This window comes from Ambystoma mexicanum, chromosome 6q (assembly GCF_040938575.1).
Source record: "Ambystoma mexicanum isolate Mex_15411 chromosome 6q, UKY_AmexF1_1, whole genome shotgun sequence".
Lineage (NCBI taxonomy): Eukaryota > Metazoa > Chordata > Amphibia > Caudata > Ambystomatidae > Ambystoma > Ambystoma mexicanum.
The window spans coordinates 872485929-872510780 of record NC_090937.1 but is presented as its reverse complement, the minus strand read 5'-3'; the positions used below and the strand labels follow the sequence as shown (position 1 = coordinate 872510780).

At 46.0% G+C, this 24852-nt stretch overlaps 1 protein-coding gene across 3 annotated transcripts in view; it reads right to left on the bottom strand.

Moving 5' to 3' along the window:
• PALLD (palladin, cytoskeletal associated protein) overlaps positions 1-24852 on the bottom strand; it is a 1335292-nt gene that overhangs the window by 30935 nt on the left and 1279505 nt on the right. For all 3 annotated transcript variants that reach the window (XM_069631388.1, XM_069631389.1, XM_069631390.1), the window contains one exon: positions 22958-23165. In XM_069631388.1, the coding sequence (XP_069487489.1) occupies positions 22958-23165 (208 nt within the window). The remainder of the gene's footprint in view (positions 1-22957; positions 23166-24852) is intronic.

Below are 24852 nucleotides of genomic sequence, written 5' to 3'. Positions count from 1 at the left end.
TGAAGTGAACTTTGACAAATATGAGCTCAATTAGAAAGTCTTTCTGGAAATGAATGACAATGCCGTTCCAGAAAGTTCTACCCTATGAGCCTTACTGGTAGTGGCATGCCATTACCCGATGGTACCGCCAGGGTGGGTCAAGGAGAGCTGTGGGGGCCATGGTGCACATGGAAGTGAGGTACGCGAGAGAAGCAGAGAGATGGGAGCCAAATGTGAAAGTGCAGACACTGGTGAAAGAGGCGAGGGGTGAGCGGGATGTTACCTCAGCGGGAGTAGTGGAACACAGCTTGTCTTGGTGGAGAATGCCCACCTTCTTTGTGCCCTCAGTGGCGAAGCAACATTTGGGGGCCCCCTCAGCGCCCACCCTACCAAGTCCCGACAACAAATCACGGGTCACACCACACTCTGGGCTGGCCTAGACTACCACCCCAATCACCAAAATCCTCCCTTCTGCCAGGAATTACCTCCACATCCCTCTTCCTCATGCCAGTACTTACCTATGGCTGCTTCATAGGGAAGTACTGGGACGAGAAAGGGTGGGAATTAGGACTAATGAAGATTACAGGTTACTAAGCCAGGCATTACATCCACATCCCTCTACCTTGTCACAGTACTTGTGTATGAGGCAACGTGCCTCATAAACAAGTACTGGGACAAGGAAGAGTAGGATTATGGGTAATACAGATTTCTAATAAGTAACCCAGGCATTAAGCACAATCAAACACCATTAACTCCATGTCACTCTTCTTCTTCCCAGTTCTTACCTATGAGGCACATTGACTCATAGGTACGTACTGGAACGAGGAAGAGTGGGATTAGGAGTAATGAAGATTACAGGTCAGTAATAGTAATCAGAGCATTCACCATACTCTCTCTCTCTCTCTCTCTCTCTCTCTCTCTCTAACACACACACACACACACTCAACCATACATTTACATGTGCATCCTTTCGCCATACAATCACACACACACAGGCAGCCACCCATACATCATGCACTCACTCATTCACACAAATTTCATTATATACATATACACACTTACATTCACTCACACACATTCACACCAAGTAAATGTTCTTACCTTTCAATCCGTTGATCCAGGACAAGGAACGAGACCTCCAGCTCCATGCAGCTGGGACGCTTGTTCCCATGGTGGTGGAAGCCTCCATGTCACAGTGTACGGGGAGCCCTGTGACTTCAAAAATAAATAGTTTATTTTTGAAGTCACTCTACCTTCATAAACAAATTATTTCCATTACCGTAAGGGAAATCATTTCTTTATGAAGGCAGAAGGACTTCAAAAAGAAACTATGATTGTTGAGGGATCAACATCCGTAGCATTGTGCTAAATGACCACAATGCCCTATGCGTTTTTATATATTTCCTTATGAAGGCTAGGGATGGCTGTGCACAGCACACCGCCCAAGGCTCCACCTTGCACACGGGGCAACTTCAGGAGGAGCCCAAGTCCTTGCTGGACAGGATGGGCGCGCACACAGAGCAGTTCCATCTCATGCCGCAATTACAGCTGGTGCAGGAATCCCGGTCTCCCAGGAAATCTCCAGGACGTAAACATCCGCACCACACGGCCTTCTACGCCCACCTCAGCCTCAGGTTCCTCCATCCAAAGCAAGTTCCCATCTCAGGACATGCAGTGGGCCCACCACCACCACGAGAATATCCAGTGTGGCACGCACCCCCTCAATTCTGTATGGCCGCCACCATGGACAGGCAAGCGGGAGCCCAATCCTCAAACTCCCGACCAGCAAAAAGCAGCCCAACAACACCAGTTGCCCAGCAGGTGCTGCACTGGTACCGGGTCACGCAGCCCAGAGGACAGATCCGGCCTAGTGCAGCAGCAGAGACCAGACCTCGGGGGATACACAAACAAAGGGGCTTAGGATATGCTGGCAGAGCTAGTATTTTTTATTTCATGTTATCTACGTTGTTAAAAGTACTTTGGTGATTATCTTTTGTGGTCTATGTCAATACCCAATGCCGCACAACAATAGAATAGAATGCCGAATGGTAATTCCTCCTGCAAGGTCGAAGGAGAGGCTGTTGGGGTGAGATGCCATTAAGAAATTGGTCCGTTTTCTCACCTGCCTGGCCACGTGCAGCTCTGCTGAGCAGGTGGGTGCTGGGTATTGTTCCAATGAGACTACCACCCACCCGCCATGTGGGAGGGGGAGGGGCGTCTCAGCAAGAGTTGAAAAATAAGTCCAGATCAGTACCAGCATAAGGCGTACGCCTGGATGTTTCCTACCAGGCCCAGCTGGATCTGTCATGCAGATTTGCTGTCCCTCAGTAGTGCTGGCTCGCTTTCCACTGCTAGGGGCCTCCATCCTACACTGCCAGACTTCTATAATGGGCAGTACGGTCGGCATAGCAGTAGCCGTGCCACCTGCGGCAAGTTCTGCACTGTCCCTTCCCGGAATATGGGCCCATATGTATATTGTAAAGGTCGTCTATCTGTTACACTGCACATGATGGTTGGGATTTTCCAGTATTGGATGTGCACGGGCCTACTGGGAACCCAGGTGATTACTTGCAGACAGAGAGAGGTCGCCTCTTCCCAAGAGGTCTCTCTTGCTGAGTGATAAGAGATGAAATGCTCAATTATTTTACCAATAAGGTAGGGGCTCTCTATTAGCTTCCTTTAAAGCTGCCTAAAAATCGACATCTGTGCAAGCTAACGTTTGGGTTTTAGACAATATTCACAGGTGGTTGCTGAGCACTGATGTCAATGGCGGTGTTATATCAGTGCTTCATATGAACTCTGCTAATTCCTCTGATGTGGTTCAAGATTGTTTTTGCTGGTCGAATACTTTCCATTGAGCTAGGTTTGTCTGTTAAGGATCTTGCTACAGTTCCCTACTCACAGCCCTAACTTGTCAGAAGACCAGCACAGCCATCTCCTCAGCCCGGCCTAGCCCACGCCCAGCCCGAACTTCCCAACCCTACCCACGACCCAGCATGATCAGCCCAGCCCTGCCTGCAGCCCAGCATGATCAGCCCGGCCTTGTCAACAGCCCAAACAGCCTAACCCTGCCTGTTGCCCTGCCCGATTAGCCCAGCATTGCTCACAACCTACCCTGATCAGCCCAACCTAAGCCCACAGCCCTTTCCAAAAACCAGGCCTGTCTGCGGCCCTGCCCTTTCTCCCAGCCACCTGACTCTGCAGCCCAGCACTACCCTGCTCTGCCCTTGCAATCCAGAGCCAAGTTCAAATATTGGATCATCAAAGACCAAGGAACACCCTCTTGACCTCTAACATGTCACGATTTGAAGAGTCTAAGGGGGCCAAACACTTGCATGTTTAAAATTATTACATGCAAATATTGCTTTGTTGCTACACACTGTAGCTGCTGCGGGCTTTTCTCAGTGATGCTACCAAAATTGCTGTGAGACCTATTATAGAATGATGGAGACCTATTATAGAATGATGGTGTGGTTTCAGGACCGGACAAAAGAAGCCTGGGAAAACGGTTGGTGGACAGGCCTGGGGCCGAGAAGGGAGTGTTTGCAGGGGGGTACCTCAACAATAAAAACTGGTGCCTCACCTTTGTGTCTTTGTGCCTGCTTCCTACACCTATGAGGCTACCACATTGGTGACGAGTTAGACGCCACGGATGGTAGCGGTGCAGCAACTCCTTCCCGTACTGCGAAAGCACAGCAGAGCTATCGTGGCAACATTGGTTGGCCATTCGAGATGATAAAGTGAGAAGCTGTACTTTTGCCAGTAAGCAGTGATCGGGGGGGCCTACCTATGTCTCCGGGAATCGTCGAAGCACGAATGTTATTAACTGCAATCATGTGAGAAGATGCAAGATAACGGCAGCCATATTGGAATATCACGTCGGGGTCACCACTGAATAGCACTGACAATAGCAGTGTCATAGCAAACAGTGTGGAAGAAGATTATCAGTGGCAATCGCTCAGCTCTTAAACTTCACAGGATGGCAGATGTGAGTATGAGCCATCCACCAACATTTTTAGCTGAACCTCTAACATTCATGATACTATGGAAAACATTGGAAGAGACTATTTGACACCTACCTAGTGGCAATTGGTGGGGAAATGTTTTCTGCATCTAGGAAGGAAGCCATGTTACTCCAAAATCTTGGAAACAAAGGACATTCCATTCATGATGGTCTACCAGATATTTCCTAGAAGAAGCTGGGGACATGGATGATTATATGAAGACGGTCATGAAACTGGAAAATCATTGTGCACCAAAGTACAACAACATATTTGAGCGTCACAAATTCTTCCAAAGGACTCGAGGCCCTGAAGAACTGGTAGAGAACTATGTGGCTGCACGCAGAACCCTTAGAAAAACATGCGTTTTTGGGGAGATCAGGGACTCCTTGATAAGAGATTAGTTAGTGCGTTGCATAAATAACATACACATCCAAGAAAGATTGCTAATCAAAGGCCCCACCCTGGATGTTGCGGTCAGCATAGCCCGCAGCACTGAGGAAACTGCCAAATACGTGAGAGAAATGAAGCCTGAAAAACAGAAACTGCACAAAGTGAGCACTACAAGCAAGCCCCAGAGAGAAAGAGACAAGACGGACCAAAGGAACAAACATTTTTCTGCTTTGGCACTCTGAGACATTTCTCTAATAGCCAGTTCTGCCCGTGTTTATGGTGAAAAAGAAAGGGACACTATGCAAGAACATGCATAGAAATGGGTTTGGACAAAGGATATGACAATGCCGTCAAACCTGTGGAGAACTCAGAAATTGGTTGTGTGAGTCATGGTCATGTTTTCGAAGTGGCTGCCCTCACGTCCGCACATAGGGGATCAGTTGACACCTTCCTACTTGATAGGACCCCGATCAACATGAAGGTTGATAGCGGGTCATGATAGACAATTATATCCATGGATACATATAGGATCCTGGGTAAAGAGCCTAACGACTTGGTACCCCCTGATATTGACCTGGTAGCTTATAGAGATATCAGGATTGGACTGTTGGGTAGGTTCCAAGCTAATTTAGAGTACAAGGAGCACAAATGTGAAGCGTGGGTCTGCGTGGCCATAAAAGGGTCATCTCTCCTGGGCTGGAAAGAGCAGGACAAACTATGCATACAAATCGAGGCCTTTGAATCCACTCCAGTATCGGTGGCTGTAGTGAGCGACAAGTGGACGGATAGATACCCAGATGTTTTTTGGGAAAAGCTAGAAGACTTGAAAGGCTTCAAAGAGACCAGCGACACACAAGGTGCGCCCTATTCAATAGGAAATGTAGGACGAATTGTAGAAAGAAGTAAACAAGTTGGTGCAACTGGGGGTGATAAAGGAGATAGAGGGGTAAGAATAGCTGGCATCTATCATCATAGTGACAAAGCCAAGTGACAAGATATGCATGTGTGTAGATGTTAGAGACCTTTAAAGATTGATATAGGTGGACAGACACCCACTTCCAAAGATTCTGAGATGCTTGCTATGTTAGGCACAGCGAAAGTGTTCAGTGTAATAGATCTGTTGTCGGTATAGCACCAAATTGGCTAGACTGCCAACACTTGATGTCATTTCCCCCCTCCCACGGGAGCCTTTACATTCTGCTGTATGACATTCAGATTGGTGTTGGCAGCGGCAGTGTTTTAGCGAGTAATGGAAAAAAAGCTAAAGGGGCTATCTAATGTAATGGTCTTCCAGGATGAAATATTGATTTATGGAAATGACATGAAGCAGCATGACATATGTTTGGAGGTAGTGTTGGATCGCCTCAGAGATAATGGTTTAACAGCGCAGAGAGACAAATGCAAGTTGGCCTTGGAAGAGGAGGAGTACCGCGGTCACAAGTGGTCAGCTGCGGGTGTGAACCCAAAAGAGAGTTTGGTGGCAGCAATTGCGTTGGAGCCCACGCCACAAGATAAGGATCAGGTACACTCCTTCCTAGAGGGTAGCAGCCACCCTCACGCAAGTGGGGTTGAGGGGGGGGAAACATTGCAGCATTTGGTTTGAGACCACTAAAAGAAGCTGAATGCAAGTACTCTGTGATTGAGAGAGAGGCTCAAGTGTTTTGGGCCATCAAATAATTCAAATTCTGTTTACAGTGAAATCAGCCCAGAAGCCTCTAGTTCAACTTTTAACTTCAAGTGTAGGTATAAATGTGCCACCGCGCATCTCCAAATGGGTGTTGGTTTTACAAGGGTACAACGTTAGTCTACCAGACTTGCCTGGAGAGAAGAATGCTGGTGCCGATTGGTTGTCAAGGTGCAATCCCAAGGATGGTGAACAGGAGCGTATGAGCGATTATAGCCCTACTTTAATACTGGTGGCTTCTCCAGGCTTTTTATTTGGAAAATCTGGTCACCCTACTTTGGGGTTCTCATGCTGCCTGCTTCATATGCGGCACCTTGGCACTAATCATGCACACTGCCAACCCTCACGTATAAAAGTATATGATGGCAGTGAGCGTCTCAATGAAAACATATTTTGGGATTGTTTTCGTACCTATTCGAAGCAATCAATGTTACCTGGAAACGGGTGTTAAATGTATCCTGCGGCGTGCATGCACATATTATGATACATTTTGAATACTTATTTTTGTTTTGTACTGCAAACGATCAGGGTTTACCCAGTAAAAGAGTACTCGAGTCAACACACCAGAGGGATTTCACTGTACCTAGGAAATGCATTTGCAAACATTTAAACAACATAATAAAAATATATTTCTGCCGCTATATTATTTTATTTTTTCTAGTGCTCCCTGGCACGCATCCCCTTGTCCTAGCCTATCTGGCTAGTGTGTTTTCCAGTTTCCCTAACAGCACCCTCCTGGCCTGTATCCCGATTTCTTACTAGCCCCCTTCTCACTGTGTGTTCTTGTGCAGTTTCGTTTGCTCGTCGTCCACTGCTTTGCTACCTTGGCAAGCAGGCTTAACATATCTGCTAACAATAAACCCCTAAGAATCACGCTGTTATGTGTCTGCATAGTGCGCGTGCTCTGGATGCCATTCTCCAGGGCTTAGCTGGGCTGGGGGGGCCCTGAATTCCACTGCAGCAATACAGCAATGCAGAACCGGTTGGCCTTTGAGCAAAGGCACTGGCTAATAAAATGCTTCTCGTGTAATACTGCAGCATCACTGCCGGTTGTCATCAGAGGGCTTATGAGTGTTGAACAACAAGGCCTTGAAAACTGGGAAAGAGACATCGGATTTCTCCCATTTGATATGTAAATACAACGGGCACATTAACAAAAGTGTGCTTGTCATTTAGCAAAGGGTGTATAAGAAAATTATACGAGTCTTACACTCTAGTACTGGGCCATTGAGCTCAGCCAAACGCCTCAGAGTAGCACCAGTTGGCCCTGCTCTTATATACCACCAGTGCCTTTGGGCTATATGGTTGTGCCCACTCACTGGATATGGGGTGAAGGGAGGGCCTAGGGGCATATAACTCTTTCTAGTTGGCTTCTTGGCTCTATAGAAACCCCAAGTGGCTAGTGTTTGTTTGCTTAATCTTGCTAGGACAATGATTAGCGAATTCCTCATCTGCATATTTCCCCTCTAGTAGAGACCACCGTTCACTGCAATCTTTCTATTATTTTGGCAAAGTTGACAAAGCCCCATTAGGAAACTGGGATTGGAAACTGGGATTGGAATCTTTCTATTATTTTGGCAAAGTTGACAAAGCCCCATTAGGAAACTGGGATTGGAATCTTTCTATTATTTTGGCAAAGTTGACAAAGCCCCAACAGGAAACTGGGATTGCAATCGTTTTATTATTTTGGCAAAGTTGACAAAGCCTCATTAGGAAACTGGGATTGGAATCTTTCTATTTTTTTGTAAAGTTGACAAGGCCCCCTTAGGAAACTGGGATTGGAATCTTTCTATTATTTTGGCAAAGTTGACAAAGCCCCAACAGGAAACTGGGATTGCAATCGTTTTATTATTTTGGCAAAGTTGACAAAGCCTCATTAGGAAACTGGGATTGGAATCTTTCTATTTTTTTGTAAAGTTGACAAAGCCCCCTTAGGAAACTGGGATTGCAATCGTTTTATTATTTTGGCAAAGTTGACAAAGCCTCATTAGGAAACTGGGATTGGAATCTTGCTATTTTTTTGTAAAGTTGACAAAGCCCCCTTAGGAAACTGGGATTGCAATCGTTTTATTATTTTGGCAAAGTTGACAAAGCCTCATTAGGAAACTGGGATTGGAATCTTTCTATTTTTTTGTAAAGTTGACAAAGCCCCCTTAGGAAACTGGGATTGGAATCTTTTTATTATTTTGGCAAAGTTGACAAAGCCTCATTAGGAAACTGGGATTGGAATTTTTCTTTTATTTTGGCAAAGTTGACAAATCCCCATAAGAAACTGGGATTGGTTTTTGATGGTTTTAATTAAGAAAGATATTCCCAGTCCCCTTTCCAAATCTTTGACTCCGTCCTAGTTCCGAGCCTTTCCACAGCTTAGGGATGGGAGAAAGCCTCACTGAGTCTAGCTTTACCACCTAAGGCTAATGACAGTGCCAGACTCTTAACCAGCTTCTGTATTACATGCCTGGCCTTCACTGTGGGCTATTAGCGCTGCAACGTTAAATGGCGTGCTTCTTGCATCACAGTTTATCAGAGGATCTAGATCGACATCGTCCATAACGGATAAGGGCCCAGCCGCATCCAGGTGGATAACGCCTCCAGCATGTACATCTTCTGCATCGATGTGATAGGCTATCGGTAGACTGTGCCTGTCTGAACCACAGCACTAGATCTCATATCACAATCATCAAATATTTCCACTTGCACAACTGGAGTGTTACCCATTCCCAAATGAATGCTTGCTTGGTGGTCTGACTTACTCTAGTAACCGAGATATTTGACTAACAAGGCAGTACTACCCTCTCCGGCTCAGGTATGGTACCCTTTGTTTTCAACGAGTCAGAGACATGTAAATACCAACATGTGTGCCAGCCACTACTGTTGCCCCCGGCAAGCTGTTCAACTTTCTGCAGAATGCCTCATTTCAAGCCTGAGGAAATATGCCCACATGTCTCCCATTCTCAAGGAATTACACCGGTTACCTTTCCAAGCTGGCATTCTCTTGAGGATAGGCTACATTACTTACAAAGCTCTAATAGTCAAAATAGTCAAGATTACATCATCCTTAGCTGAAACGATCACCATCTCAGGAGGTCAAGGCAACATTGGTAGTCAACTTCCCCCCAGACTGGAATCCTAGACGTACAAGATGGGGAAGACCAGAAAACAAGCATTCTCCTACTATGCTCCCACACTCTGGAACAACCTTCCTGCTAACATGATATGATATGATAGGTTATTTATAACGCGTTTAATACCCAGAGGTTTCTAAGCATGGAGCCGGGAATTGAACCTGTGTTGCTGTCTCGTCTTGCATCCAAGGCGAGCATGTTGCCCCTGAGCTATCCTCCCGAGACAGGGAGAATCCTGTCATGAGGCAGGCTGCAACCCCCCAGTGATTGAAGAAAGATCTGAGGATCCTGCTCTCCAAGGAACATAACACCGACAAATGAGGACCAAAGACTGGCAAGATGTTCGCTCCATTATGTACCGATCCATCAATTGTACAGCAATGTGTTGCTTTCTAGCTAGGTTCACACTATATTAATCCCCTACATATATACATAGGTGGAAGTAAGGTTGAAGCCAATGGGCATGTTTATGTTGGAAAAGTCAGAGGCACTTGAGAAGGGTTGCCCCTGTATGAAAGGCAGGTTCCAGCTCCCCACCCACTTTGACGATTTAAACCTGTGAAGACGTGTAGGAGCAAAGAGAGCATAGGTTACTCCCATAGGTAGCTTGCTCTCTTGATGCAATCTTTATTTTTTTTATTCAGTTCTTTATTGAATATTATAGAAGAAAAAAACATAAAATAAAAAATACAGTCCACCCATCCCTCCCGCTCAGACCCCTCCCATCCCATACTTACATATTAAGAGCAACAATACACATAAATCACAGAAGTTCTAAAAACCTTCCCCAAATGTCTGTGAGGAATCTTAGGACATCCTCACTCCTGGGTCCTCTGCTCAGTTGGCCCGGGAAAGGCCATCTCTTTTGGATCCCGACCCTGAAGGTGGCTATGGGAGGGAGGATCACCTGGGTGGAGGGAGCTTTGGGAGAGGGGAGAGGACGCCTTTAGGTGAGACATGGTATCGCCCTTTTTCGCTTGTCAAAGTGAACCTTCTATTCCCCGAGCCTTAGGCTCTCAGTCTTTGTCCCTTTCTTCCGCCCAAAATGTCCCACAAATATATCACATTAATACTGGAATGAGGAGGAAACTACAAGGAGTTATGCACATTTTCATTCATTCAAACCTCCCTGAACACCACTTTGGTACTGAGACGAGGAAGAGAGCTTTGGAGGATTTCAGTTGGCATGTCCAGCTAATAGGTTTCACCATGGTCAGGCAATTAAAATCAATGAATCGCACCTGCAGTCATTTAACGAGTTTTAGGTCTATAAAAATGGTGATGTCCCAGCACAGAGGAGAGAGAAACGGCCTGGATAGAAGGAAGCAGCAAGGAGTAGTGAAGCGGGCTGTAGAGGAATAGGCTTGAGAGAAGCCATGCCGAGCAGGAGTGAGCGAGAGACACTGGGGCCAAGACTGGCTGTGAGAGGGTCTAGGAACCTCTGTACTCCCTGCCCGGTGCCCACAGCAGAAGCTGTGGGGTGCGGAAGCCTACCGATCGCCGCAGGTCTGAGAGAGAGCAAGTGGTGCTCCCAGTAGCTGCTGCTGGGGAAGAGTGGAGCTAAGCGCTGCAGGATTCCAGGATGATAAGCGCTGCTCACTGTGGCTCCCACGAATGGAACGACCGAGCGAATAGAAGCTGGAAAGCCGAGCAGAGAAACCCGAAGGAGCTGCTGTATAACACTGGTGAGTGAAAAGAAGGGAACACTCATACTGGGGCGCTCCAGTGACTGGAAACAAGCATGTATGAATGCCACACAAACTGAAAACTGTTATAAGCACTGCATTATGGAAGGCCAAAATAAGGGTCTTTGAATACCGAACAAGCTGCAAGCTATTACAAGTACTTTTGAAAGTTGAAACAACTAATATTGAATACCGAATTCACTGTAAGACATTTTGAGCGTATTTGAATGCTGCACAGAAAAAAACCAAGTGATGAACACTTATGAATGAAGTGAAAGCAAGGTGGTGCTAATGGTAAGCACCACCGAATGAGTTGTGTGAGCCACAAGTGTGGCAAAGCCAAATGATTACCATAAGGATATGAAATGAGAAATGAAAAACTAAGTATTGGCTAAAGCTACAAGAGCCAAGGAACTAGGGGTTAAGAAAGAAAGCCTTTGTTGGAAAAGCAAGAAGACTACAGAAGCATTACAAATTGCATAAGGGTAATGGTTGTGTGACTTGTAATGGGTGGACTGTGCGGTCTGACAACTGTGCCTGAATCGAGTACCCCCTACTTGCAAAGAACCAAGGAAAGTAAATTATTAAGAAGATCGGGTTTTGCAACAGTTGCTGAAGTGAGTTTGAAATGAAGAAATTATGTGAACTATTAAAAAGCCTGGATGACCAAATATTTGAACTGGTATTGTTTATGAAAGCTAGAAGATTTGAACTGGTATTTTTTTTTTAAGCTGAAAGATGTAAACTCTTGGGGAAGGGAACCCTGAGACTTTGTGAACTGTGTTGAACTCTTGGGGAAGGTAGCCATGAGGTCTTTTGAACTGTTCTGAACTTGAGGAGGGGGAAACTGATTACAAGCCAAGAGCTGGAAGAAGCTCAGAACTTTATTTCAAACACTATTTATTTTTGACGCTGACATCCCTACACATTATATACAGTTAGTTGTAAGGGCACATATAGGTTTTGGATTCAGACCTTTGATTTGAACTTACTGACATAAATTATCCTTAGTTTTCTTTAGGTAGGGAAATACCACCTTAGCATAGGGCTAGTTAGGTCTTACTCCATCCTGACATTTGAGTAAAATAAAACATTTGATAAGAAATTTGAATCTGTTTTCTGTGTCTTACTTCATGATGCCTTCACATATAATCATACACATTACATTTTTTCTGTTACCTATATATCACTCTTTCATTCAAAGACATCTTATCAAGCTCTTGTGACCATTCCTGTATCGTTGGCGCTCTATCATTTGGCCCTACTCTCTGGACATGTTTCTTGGCCACTTGTACAGATCTAAAGAGACAACACTTCAGAGGATATGCAAGATCCTCCACAAGGGCATTACTACCCATAATAATAGTCTTGAAATTCAAACCCATCTGTAAGGCCAGGACCCTATTAATTTACTTTTTCACATCATTCCAAAAGGATCTGATATTGCATTCCCAAAGCACATGTTCTGAAAAGCCTGTTTTATGGCTGCAACCCCAGCATGCCTCTGAATCTGTCATACTCTGCGTGTAATGTCTCTCAGGAGTCCAGTGCACTCTATAAAGAATTTTGATTTGTCTCACTCTATCTACCAAAGTTCGGGGAAGTTAGAGCAACGTCCCTACACATATCACCCCATCTAGCTTCTGTCAGTGCAGAATGCCCTGGATCCAAATTATTCCACCACATTGTCAGCAACTCTACATTTGGACCTTTGCCCTTCATCAGAATTTTGCATATTTTAGCGGTCAGGTGACCTTGTGCATTGTGTTCAAGTAATTGCTGTCCTAGATCAGGATTTCCAATGGGTGCTTGGGAACCTATCAAAGTCTTCAGCAAACGGTATTCCCTAACAGTACAGTCATGTTTTGCAGAGCATGTGCAACTTCCCTGAAATGAACAGGAACCACATGTATTGGCGTAAATATTGCAGATATTCAATTCTATATTCTGTATTTTACAATTGGTGGAGATCATCCGGCCCTCTTTGTCTGCCCTGTTCGACTGTATAGAAAGAGGTACGTTTTTATGAAACAATGTACAGACCCCCCTAGAACTGAAGCTGTAGTATGAACCGAAAACATTGGCAACCCATCCTCTGCCCAACCTGTCAGTCTCAGTCAGGTGCATTTCCTGTAATAACACAATGTCTGCCTTAGAACTCTCAAGATATGTCAAGACTTTCTTTCTTTTCATTGAATTGTTGATGCCATTCACATTCCAAGACATTTTTTTTTAACGATTGTTTGTGGCCAACCATGTCTGACCAGTGTATCACAGCATGAGAAGCGAAGGGGTAAGAACAAGAGTAGACCTGTGCAGAAACATCAGGTTAAAGGGAATTAAAATAATTAAAAAACAAACACACAAAAATAAACACTCTTTACTGCCTCAACAAAGAGCTGAGCCCCACAATTGTAATTATTTCCAAATGAACCAATGAACCAACTTACCTTTCTCCCCAATCGATAGCCCTACTCTTGCAAAATAAAGTGTACAACGCAGAGAACCTTAAAAGGGTGCAACATCTCTTAATCTATCTCTTTGATTAATGTAGAACACTGTAAACTTCAACGGCTAGAATAACTCACTAGAGCATCCTCAGTTGCTGTACAGAGATAGATATCCCAACCCCCTAGGCATGGGATCCTTGCAGTCACCACTGTGCAAATCCAAATCGGCATAAATCCTAATCAAGGACCCAGCAACAGAATACGACAAACCCTAACCATGAGAGTTAATGACTCTTTAAAACAAAGGAAAAGAAAGCAAAGTGAAGGAGAGCATCCCCACATGCACCCACTTGCCAAATCCAGAGTATTGCATGTGAAGACCAGTTGTTAAAGTTTATGTATTTGATCCCTTGTACGAATGTCAACAAGAAAACAAAGAAAAGCATTTTGGCAACTCCTGGGAAAGGATCTCACAACAATGAACCTCCAAGTGACCCCAGATAACAAACTAGATAGTGATAGCGACGAGAACCATCTAAAGATAACACCATTACACAATGTTAGTAGTGAAATGAATCCTATTATAATCATAGTAAGGGGCCCCTCCTTATGTCACCAAACCCGTGCACAGGGCATGCCATGCACCCCCCATCCCAGCCCTCAGTCCCAAACCCACAGGATCACTCCCACGCTGGTGCCCGTGCCCTCCCCCCGCCTCACCGAGCACCAAGCCCCAGAAACCTGACGAGGTAGTCGCCAGGGTACCCGACACTCCAGCACCAAACCCAGCGAGGGAACAGGGGCACCAGGAAGCCCAGTAAAGAGCTGCCGCCAAGGCTCCACCTAGAGGCTAACAAAGCAACCAGCGCCGACCCCAGAACCAACCACAACAAAGCGTAGATCTCTAGGCCATAACCAACAAGGAAGCCTGGCTAAAATAGATACCATGACAATAACACACGTTCCATTAGAGCAAAGGACCTACAGAACAAGGAAAAAGGCAGTTCAGCAGCGTCGTCTCCAAATAAATACAAAGACCCCATATAACAGTGAAGATCAATGGAAGTGGTAAATGGAACAGAAACATCATCAAATAAAGTTAACAGTATTAAAACATTGAGAGATCATATCCACAGTGCAGCTTAGACAAACACACATTAATACTAATAATATCAATTGATTATCATATTAAACATATAACTTGAATATCAACATAGCTAAATGAACAGGACATCAGGAACAGTTTTTGTTCTTCAACTGGGCAGCTTGTAGCCAACCGACAGCTTCCTCTGGGATTTTAGTAATCCTCACACCCTCTGGGAAAAAGATCTTCAAGATTGCCAGTCTCACCAGAGCAGTCTTAATGTTCAAGTCCCTGGCCCTCATTATTGCCTTATTGAATGCCTTCCTTTTCTTCACTATCTCCTTTGGAAAGTCTGACCATATTGCAAATTGTTTTCCGGCAAATGTAACCTTCCCTCGTATCCTTGTCATTAATCCTCAAAAGGAACATGATCGCCCGACAAAGTTTACCTTTACACATTTTACTTTATGTACTCTGAAATCAAAGTCCAGATGAGCCGCGTGTATAATATTCGGATCATATATTTCTGAAATGATTCGATTCGCTAATACTCCTGTGTCTTCATCAGGGTCTAGTTCCTCCAAGCTAAGCACTTGCAGATTGTGGCTCCTAATCTTCATTTCAAGGTCAGCACTTCTAAGACTCAGTCTTGAAAGTTCCCTTTTCATAGCATTGTAGGCTCTGAAGTTTCCAATAGGTTCTTTAGCCATGTCCCCAGAGTCCTCAACCTTTGCTAATCTGCTCTCCAGTTGCTGGACTTTCCCAGTTAAGTCAGGCAGGGAGGCTTTCACATCCACCCCATCATGAGAAGTCTTAAGTAGGGAATATATGTCTCCAGGACCTGGTACCTACTCCCCTACTTCCACCTCACTGCCTTGTTTAGGTATTTTAGATAAAGGGTTCTCCGCTGTTTCGATTTTCTTCTTAATGTTGCTCATCGTGTCCAATTGGCAATCCTTCGCGCATCCATAAAGGTGGATATCAGGTGCTGCTGGAGGCCCACCTGGCCGAGCAACATTCTAGAATCCCTCTTTATGCAATCGTTAAGCAATATACTGTCAGTAAGGCTGTCGCGTTTATTTTTTAGACCCTTTCCTCTAATATTTATCCATATTTACTTTGTGATAATTTCATCAGCCATTTCCCACCAGGCATATTAGCTTGGAGACCTGCATTTACGTTTGTACCTGTTTCATTAACAAATACATACTGATAGGAAACATAGGGATTTTTGTCTGTATTTATAAGTAAAATTAAGTGAACATAGAAAACTGCCAGACACAATCAAATTGGGTGATGACGGCCCTACATTACAGTTTTAGGTGATAAATATCACAGAAATAAATACAGTTTTTGAGACAAAACGTATTTCCTGTTGTCTAAAGGCCCTTCCCACAAAGGACTGGGATCATTTATTAAACTAATTCCATTCCTAGAATATTTGGAGAAAGTGTTGGATGGTGGCCAGGGGGCAATTAACACGCGAGGGACTTTATGCCAAAAGTACAACATTCTTACACCCTTGACTCTCTGATTCGAGTACAATTTGAAATAAATATGTGTATTGATTGGGCCACGTGCCCTGGCGTTTGTATCTGCTGCACCCTGATAAGCAGGAGAGCATGAAAGCACTATTAGGGAGTCGGCTAGCATGCTGAGTGAGGCTCTGTGACAGGGCCGCATTTAGATTTCTCAGACTCTTGACATACTGGCGTATCTGTCACTGCAGGCTCTTAATCTCGCTCTATTTGTAGAATCTGTCGCTTTTAATACACACATTCCCACCGCTCTTTCCTGACATGCGCTTTAAGGCGCCGAAATCACCCGGGGACGGAGGCCGAGGCAGGTCTGTTTAATGGGATAAACGCGAACCTGCATACTGCCAAAGCTGACTGAGGAAGGGGCGCGTCAGAAACGTGGACAAAATGGGGCAAGCATGTGAGCTTCGTTCCTTATTTAGTAATCTTTTGTAACAGACAAAACAAAAGACATGTTCTCATAGTTTCTTTCTTCTACTAAATCTTGTTAATAGTTTGTTTATGGTAGGCCGGCCGATACACGACTCTCTCTTTTCCAGTGAAGTTTACCCCGGGCTTAAGGCACAAAAACGCTTCTGGCAGGAGTGGAGCTGTCGGAGGCATCTGCTCGCGCTGCGCCTCGCCACACAAACCACGACACACGTGGAAAACTCGTCAGGACGTGCCTCATGCAGGCACGGAGCTGAATGGCTGAAATGTCTTGCAACCACCTTCCGAGGCTGTCTAGCCAAAAAAGGGTTTGAGGTAACGGGCACCACAGGGGAGTCTCTTTCCTTGCTGTCAGCAGACTCTGCACACAGTGGAGTCATAAATCAGGTGCGCTAAAAATAAGCCCTGAATTCACTTTCCAGGCCCTCGCCTGGATCATCATCTAGCTGGTGAACTGAGGCCTTCACTTTCAAGACCCCAGCCTGGATGATCCATCAATGTGCTGAGACCATCTTCACTTTCCAGGCTCCCGGCCTGGATCATCATCTAGCGGGTGAACTGAGGCCTTCACTTTCAAGACCCCAGCCTGGATGATCCATCAGTGTGCTGAGACCGTCTTCACTTTCCAGGCACCCGGCTGGATCATCATCTAGCAGGTGTGCTGAGGCTGTATTCGCTTTCCAGACCCCAGCCTCTAGACCAGTGGCTGCCCCTCCACCTCGGCTGAATGACAGGCAGCACAGTCCCCCGTTTCCTGAATGTTCACAGGGACTGTGCAGCCTCCCTCTCTACGGGGGCGCATCCCCCACTATGCTATTTTTTTCAATGTTGGGAGTCCTTGCTCTCTGCAACATACATAGCTACGAATAATGGGAGCCAGTGGGGCATCGGAAGACTGGCCTCACTGGCTCTCATTATTACGCCAGCAGCATAGATACGCTGCCTGAGAAAAGAGAAGGCCACTCCTGTCAGTCAGCGTGTTCACCTTGTGGAGACCCGCACCATAAACACACTGAGTGATGGAAGAGGTCTGCTCTCCCGTCAGGCAGTGTGTCTGAGTTTGGCGAGGAGGGGGGCTATCTGGTCCCCCAGGGCTGTGTGGGCACGTCTGTGGATGCATGCAGGCAAGATAAGTGTATTTGTTTAATTTAATGTGTATGTATGCATGCATGTATGGATTGTATGCATGTATGTAAATTGGTGTTGTGTGTGAATGATGATTGAATGTGCTGGTGAAGTGTTTTTGTGTGTTGTGTGTGTCAGCCCCCACCCCTAACTGTACTGGTCCCGCTCAGCAGGACTCCTACATTTAGAAGTAGGGGCTAGTTTGGGCATGGAATTCCTTTTTTGATGTACCCTTGATGCACACAGCACCGTGCATCAACGGTAAAGCAAAAATGGTAAGCGCCATTTACATCAAAGACCGAAAACATCGCATGCGGAGTACCGTAAGGAACAAGCCTCTCCTTGCTTCTCTTCAACATCTACATATCCCCCCTAATGAAACTCATTCAAACCCATAGACTGACAGGCTACAACTACGCAGATGACACCCAACTCATCTTCAAGATAACTTCTGCCCAAGACACAGACAACACCCTCAACACATGCCTCACCGACATACATACCTGGATGACTAACAACAATCTCAAGTTAAATCTGACCAAACCAGAAGTAATTACCCACTGAAAGTCAATACAGCATGGACGTACCTGAGCTGGCCATCGTGCATAGGAACCCAACCGGAGACATTGTAAGTGATAATAAACCTGGAAATCCTCATGGGCAATTTACTCTCCCTATGACCACTAGTCAAAGCAATAGCAACATAATGGAAACTACCTTGTGAGACTAATAAGAGGGATACTCCCTTACCTCAACTTCCCACACAGAACCCTCACGATGTCCTTGGTTCTAACAAGACAAGACTATACAAACAGGAAGTACCTTGCAATGCCTGAACGCCTCATAATAAAACGACAATGCATCCAAAATACAGCTGCAGGACTCCTCCTGAGACCAAATACAAAAGACCACATCACACCGGCCCTCAGAAGTCCGAACTGGTTATCAGTAGAAAAACACATTAACTGCAAAGCCTTCTGTATTGCAAACAAATCATTACACGGACAAGGAGCTGAATTTCTCCAAGCTAAAATCACCCGCTACCAACCGAGAAGAAAACTAGGATCGAGCAACAATGTCCAAATTGAAATAAGACACTTTGAGAAAAGGAAATTCGGGGAACTACATTAGCCCATCTGATAGCCAAACTAGGGAACTTGATTCCAAAGGAAATAAGTATGACTGAAGACCATCTAACTTTCAGAAAATGACTGAACACCTGGCTGTTCGATTCACAGAGACAAACATAGATGCACACCTCCACAAACAAACCACACGCTGGGACCAAGGCCAACAATGCACAACAGAGAATGAAGATCGAACAAAACCACCCACACCCTGAGCTCAACAGAAACCAACTAACCACCCCCTCCTCTTTTCCACACCCTCACCCCTCTCACATACTACACACACCCAAAATGGCCAGCGACACTACACACTAAAAACACACAAACCACACACCCATCACTAATCATGCTACAAAACCAAACAACAAACTGGGTGGTACCCTTCCGGACACAACAAGCCCAGGGCACACAGCAAAGCACATCCAGAAAGTTCACAAGCACAATGCCATTTTCTCCTGGTTCTGCAAGCAGCAATAGAAGGGCACAACCACTATCCTATCCCGCTTCCCTCATTAATTAACCCCACCCACTTTTCTTACAGAGCCACTTTAGCGCCTGAAGACCATGCGCATGGCAGCGATGCGCGTTATAAATCATAACATAACATAACATTGAATGTAGGCTATTCAATCCACATAATAACACTTATCTTTCCTTTACCCATGATGTACAGTTACTGTCCATCAAGGGTAAAGCAAATGTGATTTGGCTAGACTGGCCTACATTTAATGTAGGCCAGTCTATCCATGTGATATAACACTTGTCTTTGCTTTACACTTGATGCAGAGACAATTGCTGTGCACAAAGGGTAAAGCAGACTTGGCACGTGTACCTGTAGTTGCCAACTTTCAGGGCTGGCCTTATTAGGCATGGGAAACCTGGGCGGTCACCCAGTGGGCCAAACTAATATCATTTACATAGGGTGCTATAGCCTCCATCAGGCTACTATGGAGTCAACAGCGGCCGTGGCGCTCTATGTAAAATAAGAGGCACCCCCATGCAGGTGCTGCAGTGGCACCCAACGTAGGTGAAAAGCTCCCTCCTCCCCCGCTTGTTTGAGGAGCTTTTCACTTACTCTGGGTGACACTGCTGTGCCAGCATGGGGACAGCTTTTCTATTACAAAGGGTGCGCTGCCACCTCAGCACAGCAGAGCCGTTCAAGGGCTCCCCTGAGATGGTGTGGGGTGCCCTATTTAAGTGAAAAGCTTCCTGGTTTTGTGCTGGCGCTGGGTGCTCAAGCACAGGAGCGGGGAGCTATTCATTTGAATAGGGTGCTGCTGCCATGCAAGAATATGGCAGCCTTTGAAAGGCGTCCCTGAAATGGTGTGGCAGCAGCGCCTTATTAAAGTGAAAAGCTCAGCCTTTCACTGTAATAGGGGTCCACTGCCACACCAGCATAGGGCAGACTTTGAAATGTTTCCCAGAGCTGGCATGGCACCGACGCCCTATTAAAGTTATAGATGCAGGCCAGATGGCCTGTCTAGCCAGATGGGTATACTTTGTTTCTGTGGCATGGCCTTTTTTACTGGCTGGGAGTCCTTATATGGTAATGCTAACATATATTGGTGCAGCATGGCAATATTTTATATACTAGCATATGTTGTGGGCAAAGGCAAAATGATAATGCATTGGAAAATGGTCCTGGGCACTGCTGGCAACTTGAATCTATTGTGTTTTTCCATTTGCTCCCATACAAAATTGGTTGCAAATTGTGTGACTTTTCATCCAATTTTTCAAAGAAAGTGCTGTTAAATGCACCATATTAACCCATTATTTAATGTTCTCAGGGCGTTAACGCTCCTGAACCCCATTGGTTTGGTTCGGGTTCCTTTGGTGCGCTCGGTCGCTCACGCATATTAGATATATTCACAGCACACCAGTCCAATATGTGACCAGCCGCCACTGCTCTAGATGATCTTCAAGCAGGTGTGCTGAGGCCTTCTTCACTTTCCAGGCCCCAGTCTGGATGGATTATCTTCTGACAGGAGTGCTGAGGTCTTGTGCCATCAAAACGAGCTCTGTTCTTATTCATCATAGGATACTATATTGAAATAAAGGACACTCTGGGCCTCATGTGCTTCATAGAGATTTTAGATTGACACCTAACTCACGATGAAAAGTGCCAACTGTGCAAAACAACCGACTGCAGGGTGCCCACATCGTGTGTGAGCTAGCATACACCATTAACTGTTATGTGTCTGAAAACATATGTCTTACTATTAGCTAACTTTGCGGTACTCATTTTATCAACCTCTAAAGGATGAAAGGTTGAGTATGACCAATTGGAATTTTAACCTGTGACTTGAAGGCCTTCGGTCGGACCTCTTCTAACTGACATTTCTAGCTAGATTTTAATTCATAATTTCTCACCTTAAAGTTGTATTAATGGAAATAAGTATTTGCAAATGAAGGGCACTTCCTGCTAAAAGATGTCTTCATTTTTCAAATACACTTGTTTTTGTTACGTGGTGCGAATACCCCAGCAGAGACGCAGATGGGTGAATCAAAAAAGCACTATTATAACAACTGGGGGGCTTCTCGGTTGGTTTTGAACATGGCTGATATTACTCAGTTGCATAGCCGCTTGCATCTGACACATGTTACTCCTGGGCACTCGCCAGAATCTCCTCCTTGCCGTCATAGCCCTGTGCGAGAAAGCTGCCAGTCCCGAGACCCACTGGTGTGCTCCAAACCCAGGATCCAGAAGCCAATGGCAATTACCGGCCAACAAGTGCAAAGAGGAGTCTGATGAAATAACTCAGGTAAGCGGGGGAGGGGAATGGGGGGATAACTGAAGCTTTATTGTGGACAAACCCCAGCACCCTGCAGCTTTCACCCCCAGCCAACAACTGAATAAGAATGTGCCCCCTTGGACATAGATAAACAGTCCAAGGTTCCATTACAACCTACAACTCTGAAGCCTTATCCTGCCACAGAGGAAGTTCTCGCATTATTTCCCCCACCAGCCAGAGAGCCTCCTGCCACAGTGGAGGACCAGTCAGCCAGTGCCACCTGGATTCATCCCCCAGGATGGCAATGGGTGATGGCAGGTGGCAAACGAAAAAACCCACCCTGCCTAACACTCATTCAGCTGTGCCGAAAGAAACAGTGGCGCAGGGTGCAAATACCCCCTCTGACACGAGCCTATTTCATAGTGTAGCTCTTTGCACTGTGCACAGTGATTTCATGTAAAAGGGAGCACTCCTCATTTCATACAGTATTAAAGGATGGCCGCTCACTCTGCGGCTGACTATACCAAAGCCGGGTGACTCTCCCCGCGGTAAAGCGATTTTCCATTGCAAACTGTCTCGCAGTGGTTCAAACAAAAAAGCACCAGATTGCAATCGCTTCCGGGTTTGCACTGGCAACCCAGACCCATCGGCAATTGTGAAGCAGCAGTTCCAAAATAAAGCCACCTGCGACATCACAGCCCACATATTGATTTGCATTTTATAAATCGATGACATAACCAAAAGGAATCACGAATAGCAGTAAGCACATGCCGCGCACTATACAGTTGTTGTATTTTGGTGCATTTTCACCACTTTGCACCCCACATCAGACAGACACCCTATCTATTAAAGCCGTGTCACATAGCGAATAAGGAGGAAGGGGCGTGCTTTTCCCTAGTTCACAATCCGCAATTCAGAACACACATGTGCCCACAACTGCACTCAAGCCTTCCATTTACTTTATTGCATCGCCGCCACCTATTGAATCCATTTAGATTTGCTTTTATCTATGGGGCCCGGATGAGCCACAGCACCGTAATGTGGCCTAATCTGTGTTGTAAAATGGACGTCTCGGCTCTAGTTATCATGGCGGCGTTTAGTTCAGGATTGTACATAGGGCTAGCCTTGGGACAGTGCCGTCCAGGCGACCGCCCGGGGTGCCATTAGCCCCCTCGACGCCTGCCTAAGGGAGTCTTTCAAGGTCTCCCCCGAGCTGGCATGGTGGAAAAAGGCGCGGCAGGCACCCTATTGAAATTAAATGCGTCCCACTTTCGGATGGTGCATTTAATAACAATATGGCGTTGATGCTTTCGCATCAGCGCCGAATAAACCATTTGGTGCCCCTCCCCACCGCATGACCAGGGGTGCACAGGGTTAGGGGTGCCAAATTTTAGTTCTGCTGCCTGGGGCGCTGCCGCCATTAAGGCCGGTCCTGATTGTACAGGCACAGCTGTGTCCATCTGCAGCCTGGAATTGTGCACTCATGCTCAGTTTGCTGTCTATGGGCACTGCTTGGTCCTTTTCCTACCTTTTATTTTCAAACACCACTGTATTTAATCTAAACCTCCCCTCCATGTCCCTGCTGCGCCGCGTGCCCAGACTTACCAGCCACAATCAGCTCCAGGCTGAAGGAGTTCTGGCCCGCACGGTTGGTGGCCACGCAGGTGTAGATGCCGGCATCTCGAGCCGTTACCGGCTCGATGATCAGCGAATGCACGCCATTCTCTCGCACCAGCATTTTGTGGGAGCTGTCAGGGCGAACTGGCCTTCCATTGAGCTGCCAGCCTAAATCAGGAGTTGGCAGTCCACTGACCTGAAAAGCAAATAAAAAAAGGGCAGTTAAACCAAAGGGCTAAGCTTAAGAACTGGCTCCTACTTTTGTGGGAACACCCCAGGGGGGGGGTGCGGCCTTGTGATGTTGCTTGTATCACAGGCTGTATCTGCTGGCGGATACCTAGGGGCAAAGCTAAACAGCTGCTTTGCCCCTGACTGCCCCCAACCTCCCCATTGGTTACTGCATTACCCCACTCCCCGGCACACCCTCAAATTAAAAATATTAAACTTAACTGTGCTTGGGTTCCTCTGACCCCCGCTCGTGGCTTTGCCTCCTCTACCATTGCAGGGCCAGCCATGAACTTCCCCTAGGTGTTCTTTCAAAGTCTACCCTGGCTGAAGTTAATGGTGCATTGTCATAGGGCTCCAAAACACAACACTTTCCCCATATATCTGGAACTAAAGATAGAATAGGATCATATGCCCACCTAGAATATTTAGGGGGTACTGTTTTTAGTTACTATTCACACTTCAGTTTTGTAAGCATTTCCACATGGGGGACGTATGAAAGCATCCGTGGATACCGTAGACCCTCCTGCAAAGTGCATTGCTTTTTATTTAGAGGAGAAAGTAATAGGCACGCATTGCAACTATCACTGTAACTACACATCACAGACTCAATAAGAGAAAGATTATTAATGAAACATTGTATATCCTACAATTGAAAAGCAAGCAACTTAACATCTATAAAAGCTTTTTCAAAGACTATTTCCTGCTCATCAATTCTCACTAGAAAGCCTCATGAATTGAGCGCCCTTTCAATAACCTGCTCTTTCTCAATGTGACATAGAAATGCTCACCTCACCCTAGTGTACTCCCCTTATGCAGCTAAAATACATGACAGTGGGTCTGTTTGTTTGTCTGACTGTACATGTATGTGCAATTGAGTCTACGTGTTGGTTGTGGGAGTAGTTGCGCATAGCAGGCAGTCCCCAGGCATATAGTTGATGAACCAGACATCTGATGCTGTATATGGGCAAAGGAGCCTGTTCCTAGCATGTGAAGTCATTCTTGGGAATATGACACAGCACCAGGGCATACCAGGCAGGGACGCCATTTGGGGGTCGCTAGGGGTCGCTTCTCCCTTGCGACCCCTGGCAATGCCTTTGCGACCCCTAAGCTTTCTTTAAAATAGTTTATTTTCAACAAGGCACCATTTTAAACTGTAAAAAAATATTTTTTAAAGTGCATGCGCCATGCATGGCTGGCGGGCGCGTGGGCTGAGCGCCACTAGGTCTCGGGTCGGTTGCTCTGGTTGTTCACTTTAGATGAAACGCTTGCGCAGGGCAACGGTGACCCGCTCCTTGCTCTCGGGGGAACTTGAGTTTCAGCCTTGCCTAATTGAGAGCAGACTTGGCTGCTGCGAGGGAGGGAGCCCTCCGTTGTGCAGACACAGCACTTAGGTTCCTGTGTCAAGGGCACATCCAAAGTGGACCTTGCTGCAGACAGTTTAGAGTCTCCCGTTGTCTAGTCAGGGTCCCAGCCGAGTCAGGGATGCCCAGTCTAGCAGAGAGCCATCGCTTCTGACAGTAAATGCTGTACACGTCACATGGCTTCCTGCCCATTATGTACAGACACGAGTCAGGAGGTGAGCCCTTATCTGCATCCCTTCCCCCTTTCCTCGGTATGGTTCCCAGGGACGCATTTATGAATTACTGAGAAATCAT